Here is a 10,907-nt window from a genome sequence, read left to right on the forward strand (position 1 = left end):
ACTGGTTCTGGTTCAGTGGTTGGTTCAGTTGGAACAACTGGTTCTGGTTCAGTGGTTGGTTCAGGTTCAGGATTGGATTTTATCACATTCAAGTATTGAATGGGCAGACAACCGTGCCAACTACTGTCATATATCGTATCGTCGTTGTCGCACATATACAAGGGCGAATCAGGAATGAGCTTAGTCATATCCTGCAGCATCGTCCAAGAAATTGGTTTTGCTCCTCCGACACATAAGTGACTTGCAAGACCAATTTGGATTGCACCCAATAACAAATGACCGTCTTGCAATGTAAATACGCTGGCTGTAGAGTCTGTCCTTCTGAGTCTGCATGGGTATTGACCACAATCAAGATAACGGGTAAGCCCATCGCTATCTAGGACGGTCAAGTAGAAACCAAAGCTTGATGTAACTTGGGTAAGACCTGCATTCTCGCGTTTTGTTAGTTTGCTGTCCGATAAGTAGCTTTCTGCAAATTCATGATTATCGACAGGATTCAATGGAGTATCCACCGAACAAATTCGCGACGTACCAACACATCTTTGACCAGCATTAATTTCTCCTTGCTCTGCAATATGTAAGAATAGCGGCAGGCAAGCAATCTGTTGAAGCAACACAAAAATAAATATAAATATTAAGCACATATTTGTTTACTGTTGTTCTATAATGGTGCATGAATAGTTCTCCTACAATTCAAATGAATATTTGAACCATTTCAGCCCTTTTTATATTGAAAATACTCAAGCATGTATTATATGTATGGTCAGCTACGTCAGTACAACAGGTGATCAACTTTAGCAAAATGTAAAAGCATAATTGACTGGTCACTTAACCTAAAGCTTATTCTTAATTTTATCTTGACAAAATGTAAAATCTTGATTCGATTCAAAACCTTCTCCTTGATCTTCGTTGCCAATATCTTCTCCTTAGGGTTCCGTCACAAAATCTACTCCGTACCCTTCGTATCAATCGCCATCAATTCTTAGGATATTTCATATACCTGGACGAATACTCACAACCAGCATAGGCACTCAGGTTATGTAGAACAAATATTGGGCCCGATAGCTCAGAACAATTTTGGGAATGCTGTGCAAAGTTTGTTGACCTCCAGTTTCGACCTATTGCTTTCTGGTCAGTGAATAAACTTTACAATTAAAAACAAAAGGATCATGCTTTTTAGAACAAATATTGCAGGGAGTAAGGCATCCACTATGAAAATACAGTTTCGATATAATAGAATGATGATCTCGTATGTTAGGGAAGAAGAACTTGTAAAATATCACGAAACTTTGTTCTTAAATTTGTCCTTCGCTTTCCATTTTTTCATATTTAACTGAACTTTTTTTTAAATGAATTTATTATACAGCGGAAAAGTGAAGGGAAGCTTTTTTGTTTTGATTTTCCTGTAGCTGTCGTGTGATCAAATGTACCCACAAAGGTTAAGTCATTGCCTTATTCTTGTATTATATTGAAATATCAACATTATACAAGTTATTATTTAAACAATCGGTACCAATAATGGATGTCCAAATGAACTAAGGTTAAACTTCATTCCTTTTTGGTAAAGAGGACACTAAGCTAGTGAAAGACATTGTCTCTTCAAATACTTTAATTTCACATTACATGTAAGTTTAATCTCTTAAATAACCTTTTAAGGTTCTTCTCGTCACATATTTATGTCATTTACATGTAAGATTCACGATAGCAATTCGTTTAATAACTCTAAACAAAAAAAAAAATTCAGATTTCATTAAATACTTCTCACCAACTTCCTCTTTCATTGAGTTACATTATAACAATCCGTGAAGTGTTTTCAATTGCCCATTCTCTCAAAAAAAAAAAACATTCTTCAAAATACTGACGAAAAGCTCAACCAAAGATTAGAAATCGGTTCATTCTTTCGCTCAATCTACTGAGTGATGAACAATATAGGGATAAGCTTCGGAAAGACATTTATGTGACTCCCATTTGATGAAGTATCTAATAGTCATTGGAACACTTAAACTCAAAAGGTTCTCCGTTGACAGTAAGGGTCATGTTTACTCTAAATCAAAAAAAAAAGTATAAGTTTTAAACATTTGGGTTATGATACTTTTCCAACCGAACAGAAATATAATTTATACCATTAAGCTTTTTTCTATATTATATTTTAATAATATCTATTTGTAATAATTAAACATTTAAACTGCAGCTGCCATATTTTCTATTTTAAACTTTATGCAGTGTTAGAAACTTTATCAATTGAATGATGACCTACTTTTCGTTAACAACCTCTTAAACTTTTCGTACGTCGACACTACCTCCAATATCAGAACAAAAATAAAAGCTTGTTTTTGCAGCAATACCAAAAAAAAATTTTTTTTGAATTTGATAAACAACAAGAACAATATTATAATTTCGATTCTAGGAAACCAATTTTGTTAACGAATTATTAGAAACCTAACTTACGAGAATGCTACCGTCTTTAATAAACTCGAAAATATAAAAGGGATATGGGCCTATTTATTTTTAAAATTTCTATTCTTCTTTCAGTTTTAAAGTTAACCAAAACCGTAAAATTAGACGGAATTAGTTCTCAATCAAGGATCAAGGATTAAACAGGTAACATAAGGCGTGATCCATGATATGCCAAGAGCGAGGCGTTCAATTGGTCACGTAAGCATCATACTGTAGATAATCAGCATGGACCTAGATAGAAACCCGATAAGTTCATCCATAAAGTGGAGTAGTTTTTGTTTCTTAAGTGATGATACTGAATAACAGGGATTATTTCCAGACGAAATAAATTAAAAGGATTCTAATAGTAAAAAACCTTTCCCAGGAATGAAACATTTTCTGATAAATAAATCAGTGATGTATCGATAGTAATTAATATCCCCTTTTTAAGGGCAGGTACCTGATGGCAGATTGATTCTCAGTATGTGAAAGGTTTATTCAACACACACAAGGTGCGCTTGTGCTCGTTTATTTAATCAGTTTTTTCCATCACAGTCAAAGAATATACTATGTCTAAAGTACATTTATATATTTATACAGTGTACTTGTTTTTGCATGGCCATAAATAAGGATCTCACACACACAAACTTCCGAGTAACCGAGCTCCAAATTCCATTTCTTAGTTAAGTATAAGATTGTTTTCTGAATCTCTTGAATCAATAAGTTTGCGAAAAGACCAGGATGCGGGATCAAACAAACGAAAGTTGGACAAATAGAGGGACACTTTGTACTTTTAGTATCATAACTTTCAAAAGCATTAATTAAGTATATTTCTATTGTGAGGTTATTAAGTAATCCCCCGGAGTATAATACTGCGTATTTGAGAATTTCTGGACGAATTTCTTCGAAAATGTTGGTCACTTGTTTTTTGATAGGATCACCTTTTATCATTTACATAGTCTGGTTTCAAGACTATATCCTACTGGTAATAATTTTCAAAAGTTAGGTCAGCTCTAAAAAAAATGCAATAGTTATCTATTCTGAAAATATTGTAGGTGGCGATACTGACTGTAAATAATTGCAAATCTTATTTCTTTTAGATCATGCATGAGTGTGCATAAAAAATATTCTGCAACAATTATTTTTTAGACCATCAAAGAAGTTACGACACCAAGTAAATCAATTGTCACAATATTAGAAGAAGAGGAAATCCCGGAATTCCAGAAGAGATCGTTCCAAAGCTTATCGATACCCAAAAATGTGTTTCGCTCATTCCGATTTGAATTGACCATTGTTTCAAGCAAGTGTAAATGAGTTGAAAGGGTGGAACTCCCTTTGTTTTAAGTTATTTTTAGAAGATGCATTAGTTGTACAACTTGCTTGATATTGGCTGCTTTTCTACTGACTCATTCAACCTCTTCGAAAAGTGTATTGACTGCAAATCCTCTTTCAGAACTAGAAATAGACCTTCATTCTAAGTTTTAGTGGTTTTGCTCTTTTAATCTCGTTCTCAAGTGGAGTAATTATAATTTAGTGAAACACATATGTTCTATCTCGATCCTTCCATTAGATATAGAAGGAAGTTCTGATCCGGGGACAAGTTATGGGTCTACATACAAGAACTCAAGGAATCAAGACCGGGTTCTGGTTTAACGGAATGGCCCGCAGGTTACCGTTCCAGCTTACTCTTTTTATGAGTGAACTTTAGGCACATTGTGAAAACCTGCTTTCTCTTGTTTTATGTAATTATTCATTTAGTTGAACGTTTCTTTGAGTAGAGAGCATCCTAAAGACAGGGGGCTTACTTCGCTATGAAACCAAGATCTTCCAGGTGAGGTACTGACAAACTATTGTATGGTAGAAGAAGGTCAGTAAACAGAACCCTCAGACCAACTTCTGGGACCAGCCGCAAAATGAGTAATAATGTTCTTTTGAGTACAATTTAATATTATCATATTTTATATGGCAAAACTGTATAAATTGAGGAAGGACTCTACATGGGCAAAATTTTATATAGCAAAGCTGATCGTGTCCGTTTTTATACGGGAATTTATTCAAACAAATACTTGCACTACACTCTATTTCTGTAAGACGTCATACAAGTCCCAACCCAGTGTATAGGTCAAAATAATTAAGAAAGTTTTTTTATAAATTATAATAATATCCGTTTGGGGTATACAAAATCTACTGTAACTAAATAAGCTCATTCTCACTCTATATATCTACAACCATTTTAGAAGAACTCAATTTTCAACGTTTTCATTTGTTTTTACCGCTTCGTCTTCTGCGAGACTTATCTCAGGGACTTGTTCTGGTTTATCAAGATCAATTTGAGCAAGCTTTCCTTCTAATTCGTTTACTTCTTGCTGAGTTTCTTCTGGATTAGATTCTTGAATGTCTTTTTTTGGTTCTTCTTCCTTGTTAGTTTCTGTCACTGGCAATACTTGTTCTTCTTGTGTATCTTTTTTCTCTTCAAGGGATTCTTTGTTATCTATAATAGTTTCCTTTGGGATTTCAAATTGAGAAGAACTAGAATCAAGATTCACCAAAGGACTAGATTTCATTGGCTTATTATTAGCTGGTTTTAAATTACTACTTGAAGAATTTCTCGATTGATTCAAAACAACATTACCTCCATTGCTACTAGTACTACTACTTCCACTTGGTTTCAAACTACCTGCAGAAGTAGTTGGTTTTATTCTTTGAGGAATAAATTGAGTCAGATAATTTTCACCCAAACCATATTTTTTCAAGGCTCTTCTTTTTAAAATTTCCAAATATGACATATTTCCTCTAATAACTCCTTTACCAAACTCTTTGGCATCACGATCAAAAAACCATAATTCACCTTGGCCTTCATCTTCATCACCAATCATATAATCATCATTTCTATCCCGGGATAAAAAGCCTAAATCTTCTTCAACTTGTTGTGAATCAATTTGATAATTACCTAATTCTAAATCATTTACATATTGAAATAAAAATTCTTGTAAATTGTTGGCAATGACTAATTTTGTATCGAAATCTCTTCCAAATATGATTATTTGTCCCCATTTACCTTGTGGACCGGGAGCAAGGTCCATGGCGATTTGATTACCAATGTTATCTTTTAGTAATACAAGCCAACCTTTGTGATAATATACCGGTTGGATTGAATTTGGAGGAATGGATCTTTGATTGGAGATAAATGTGTTATTTAATTGGGATGGAGTAGCGGGATATGCAGAAGAACTTGCTCCTGGTTCTGGGGATGATGATGATGATTGTTTTTGCATTTGTTGTTGTTGTCGTTGATGTTGTAAAATATATTGTTGTTTTTCTAATCTATCAGCAACTTTCTGCCAAAGCATACATTCAGTGACAATACCTTCTAAATCCAATAATTCCATTCCCATGATTAAACCAGTTGGTTTCCCACCTGCTAATTGACCATCATGCCTTTTAAAGAATTGTCTAAATTCAGTAGGTAATTCACCAATACGTAAATCATTTTCAAATTCATTTAAATCACGAGTAGTAACCCCATCATTTAAATTATCTTCTAATTCAGGATATTCTAATTCTATCCAATTTTCAATTCTATCCCATAATGAATCTATTGAAGGTAATGGAGGTTGACCATTTTCATCAAATGTGGTCATTGGTAAATCATGATTTGAAGAAGATCTTAAACCTGGTTTATAACCAATAACCAAAGAATGATTTGAATTATTGCTATGATGAGTATGAGTTCGGTTTAAATGAGAATTTGAACTATTTGATAAACCACCAATCATAACTTGATTTGAACCTAAATTTGAAGTATGAGAAGATGATGAAGGATTGGTAGTATTATTCTTATTATTATTATAAGAATAAGAAGCATAATGATCATCAGTTGTTATTGAATGAACGAACGATTTTATATTATCTAAGAATCCCATCTTGTGTATGTCTGTCTGTTTGTGTGTTTGTCTGTATTATACGATAGTTGTCTTAATGGATATGTGGGAAAGTAATTTACGTTCTAAAAAAAGACTCGAGAATTTTTTTTTGAGTTGGAAATTCAAAAGAAGAAAGAGAGAGAATAGAAAAAATAAAAAATAAATATAAAATTGTAATATTGAGGCTGAAGTTTAACAATTGAAATTTTTAACGTGTTTCAATTTAGTTATAAATAAATTAATAAATACTGATTTACACGACCCCCATTAACCTAGTACCACCAACTTGCTTTGCTTTGCCATGATCTCAAAAGGTATATGATATTTTCAATGTCACATTGTGAAATTTTTATGAAACTATAAGAGACATTTATTCATTTGTTAGTTAAATATTCATTAGATTTTATGTAACATAATAATTTCAATTTTGTCATTTGTATTTTTTTTTTGTTCTAGAATCATTTAATGGAACTTATACCAATCTAACAAAACCATAGCAATTAATACGCGTTACTTTTGTAGTAACAAAGCACCCACTCACACTCTACTTTTATAATAGACCCACCATTCCAAGCTTATGTGGTACATTTCCCGCATCGCGACCTACATGTTGTGTTCCATTTTCATTAGAATAGGGTTATTGTCAAATCTGGATTTCACAACCAGGCGAAAGAAGTGGTGCTACCAAATTCTGGTAAGGATGAGGGTACATAATTATAAGGATCTATTGTAAACAAATGGAATGCCATCAAAGTAAACTTGGATTCAGGTAAACTTCCTAATAGTGTACAAGTTGCTCTTCTTGACCACGTCTTTAATATTGCTTTCTTAGAACCACTAAATACTAGATATTTGTCTATGTTGTAGTCTTTTCTACATGGTCAAAAGAGACGGTGCTACCAAATTATACTTTTATGGACAAAGCAGGCTCAAATAATATTTCAGTAGAGATTGTGACCGCATGGTCTTCCATCAAAGAAATTAAGAAACCCAGAAAGTAAGAGAGAAAGACATCTTCTCTATCGGTTCAAAGGCATATTATAATATTATTAATAATTTATTAAGAACGTTTAAGAATACAAATGTAATATAATGTGATATAAAAATATATAAGTATATTAAATATTAATTGTCTAACCATCCAATTGACTTTCACCAAATAAATAATCAGTAATAACCTCACCTAATAATTGTTCATTCAATTTTCGATCATTCATTTCATTTATCTTGAAAACATCATTCAAAATATCAAAATTAATTTCTTGATTAATTTTAGAATCTTGTTTATATTCACGATGTTGTAATACTTTATGTCTAATCCAATGAGCTGTAGTTGGAATTGTTCCCTTGGCCCTACCAGAAATTAATAATAAATAATGTTTAATTCTAATTAAATTCTTGTGTAACTCTGGTGAATCGCAATGATATTGAGGTAAGAAATCTTCGGCAAGGACTTTTATAACTAATCTAATTAACCCGGGGAATTTGGATGTTCCATTAATTATTTCATCAATTGAATATTGTTTATAATCGAGTGGAAGTTGCTGTTCTTCATCAATACTTATACTACTGCCATTCGAACTTTTTCTTCTCTTGGAATTCCCATTGGGCATCATCATTGAAATCAGAGATCCATTGGAATTATATCCATTAAGATATACTTGACCATCAGCTAATCCATCATTTCCATCACAACAATATCGTTCAAACCAAGAGAAATCATATCCCATAAATTCATGATGATCCAAATTCCAATTCTCAAATGATTTAAACCAAAATTTATCATTAAGGACAGAATCTACTTTATGTGCACTCAACATATTTTCATCTACTTTCAGTAATGGAATATAAAAATTCGGGGTGAATTTGATAATTGCTTTTGATAACAATGCTAAAAAGATCGAATATGCCGCATTTTCAAAATCAGTGATTTGAATCTCCATTGGTCTAAATTCAACTCTCCAACCAGGAGTTTTATTAATATCAACTTCTGATTCATCATATAATGCCGGAGGTTTAAATCTTAAAGTTTGCCAATTTGTCAGTTGAATATTTTCAAAATGATCATTTTCAAGTTCATTATTTTGATCAATACGTTCATTAAAAATCACCAATGGGTCACGAATGAATAAATAGGCGAAATGTCTTGCCATTTCATGATCAAATAACGGATGGGACATTAATCTATCATATACAGGTTTATTCATGGGAGAACCTAAATCATTATATTTTGGATTATAATAATTCGTGGAATAATTTGAATCACTTAAATAATTGGCAACGGAATCATATCTTGATTTAGCCATTTTTTGAATCAGTTTCCCTGATTTCGTGAAAAGATTAATATATTCTCCAAATTCATTTGTTTGTTTATAGGTAAAATTATTAATTTTTTGAATATCGGAATCAACATCTAATCCTCCTGTAATTGAATATCCTAAATATGGAACCACATCTCGTTCAATAAAAGTTCTATCATCAACTGCTCCACTTACGACATTCCATCTAACATCTTGATTAACCAAGAATCCTTTAAAAATCGGGGCAGCGGCACTTAAACTCAACATAATTGGTGAGATTGACACTAATGTATCATAAAGATATCTAGCTTCATTTATATCTTTAGTTTGCATGGTGATTTGTAAACAACTTGCTCCCATTCCGAACCCCATTGAATCCATATAGACATGTCCCGGTTTACTGGCACCCAATCTTGGTTCTTTATCACTTTTGAATAAATCACGATGTAATGGAATCGTATCATCTAATAATTTTGTGTATTTATCAGGATACATTGGTAAATTAATTGCAACTTTATGACCTCTTCTTTTTCTAATATTTGCAGTCAAAGTAGGGAATCTTGCATGACGATTGATGATTTCATCAGGTAAAAATAATGATTGAGATGCTGGTCCAATTGGTTTTGCAATTGGAGATGTGAAATTCCCAATTCCCATTAATGGGTAACTTGTAATTGTTAAAGGTTTGACATTTTCCGGTAATTCTGCTTCTGAGATTTGTCTACGGAATTTCATATTAGTTTCAACATATACATAATCCAGTAATTCATCTCCATCATAAGGTTTTGCTGGAGTTGCTTCCAACATAAACCTACCATATTCAGGATGGAAACTGACATTATTTTGTAAGGCTTTATATAATGATTTATTCATATCATTTAAATCATCCAATATATAATCTTTATCGATTGATAATCTTGCAGTTTTATTTGCTCGATCAATATCAACCATCATATATTCAACTTCATCTCCCCATAAGAATTTATCATTGGTACGAGTATTTGAATGTTGTTTGAAGATGTTAATTAATTGGGTGATACCATTGTATCGCACATGATCATTGTATTGTTTGGATTGATGCCAATCTAAAGGTGTACCTAATGATAAAAGTCCCATTCAATGTTTTATTTTTGTATATATGCTAAGGGGTTTTGGCTTAGTAATGAAGAATGCTAGTTGATTATGCTATTGGAATAGGGAAAAAAAGGTCTCTCCTCGACTTGTTTTGTACTTGGATGCTGGTGTATATCTATAAAGGATAAGGGATGAAATGCCTAGAATATTAATATTTGAAAAATTCCGAATCAAGATAACGGATATCTACCCTTTAGAATTGAGGATTTTGGATTGTGACTGAAGAATATTGATATAAAAGGACAGTAAAAGATTACTCTCCCGAATTTAATATGGATCGAGCGTTGGAAAGAGAAGGAACTAAATTCTTTTTATTCCAACTTATCTCTAAATGAAAAGAAGGGAAATTGATTTCTTAGGGGTTTTTCTGATGGGGTGGTGATGGGGTGGTTAATTTGATGGGTTAATAAATATAAAACAAAGAATCAGGAACTCTTAAAAAAAAAAAAAAATTTTTTTTTTGAAAAATTCGCAATAAAATTAATTTAATTGAAAATTTCTTTTTTTTTGTATTATTCGATTTCCAAAAGAGAAAAAGCATTTAATTTAACAAATGGTACCCTTCCTACTTCTTCTTCTTCTTATTCTACTTCCATGTTCTAATAAACATGAAACTGTGGAAATTAAATTTAATTATTTGTTTCTCTTTATTTTATTATAAGTTAAACGCCTTAAATAGAACATCGCAATCCTTTGTCTTTAAATCCTAAAAATTCTACAATCAAAGAACAGGGGCTTACCTAAGCAATTAGTAATTTATCCCCCCCACCAAAAAAAACCGTTTTTTGCCGACTTAATCATCAGGTACACCACAAGCAAATATCCGTAATTACTAATTACTAGGGACATAAGACTACAAAATGTCATTCATCTCCAGATTAAACTTTCTCCTCTCGATTGACTCCGTTAGTATCCGATCTTACTCACTATGATTAGGCTTATCGTATTCGTTTAATGTTATCATTCAAAATATTCCCACAGTTTTACCATAATTACCGAAATTGCAACATATCACGTGATAACGGTGGGCGATTTTCAACGGTTATTGTTTTTGTCCTAAGTAAACTTAACAATCTCACTAAAAGAACAAGAAAAAAACGTAAGAATATTTTGC

At 32.3% G+C, this 10,907-nt stretch overlaps 3 protein-coding genes across 3 annotated transcripts; all 3 read right to left on the reverse strand. All coding sequences in view use genetic code 12, as the record gives it.

Annotated features, from left to right (window-relative positions):
• On the reverse strand, window positions 1-644 carry J8A68_006038 (uncharacterized protein; the record flags this gene model as incomplete). Its single annotated transcript, XM_049410169.1, has 1 exon — window positions 1-644. A coding segment is annotated over one exon (644 nt), but the record flags the coding sequence as incomplete, so codon positions are not given.
• A 4,035-nt stretch (window positions 645-4,679) lies between these two features.
• SMI1 (Smi1p) lies at window positions 4,680-6,359 on the reverse strand (the record flags this gene model as incomplete). The annotated part of the gene is made up of 1 exon (XM_049410170.1): window positions 4,680-6,359. The coding sequence occupies one exon, from the start codon at window positions 6,357-6,359 to the stop codon at window positions 4,680-4,682; it is 1,680 nt and encodes a 559-aa protein (XP_049260683.1).
• A 1,133-nt stretch (window positions 6,360-7,492) lies between these two features.
• GCS1 (glutamate--cysteine ligase) lies at window positions 7,493-9,775 on the reverse strand (the record flags this gene model as incomplete). The annotated part of the gene is made up of 1 exon (XM_049410172.1): window positions 7,493-9,775. One exon carries the CDS (start codon window positions 9,773-9,775, stop codon window positions 7,493-7,495), a length of 2,283 nt encoding a protein of 760 aa, XP_049260684.1.
• Between the last annotated feature and the right edge of the window lie 1,132 nt (window positions 9,776-10,907).

This window comes from Hemisphaericaspora subhashii (genome assembly GCF_019202705.1).
Source record: "Hemisphaericaspora subhashii strain CBS 10753 chromosome Unknown scaffold202, whole genome shotgun sequence".
Taxonomy (NCBI): Eukaryota; Fungi; Ascomycota; class Pichiomycetes; order Serinales; family Debaryomycetaceae; genus Hemisphaericaspora; species Hemisphaericaspora subhashii.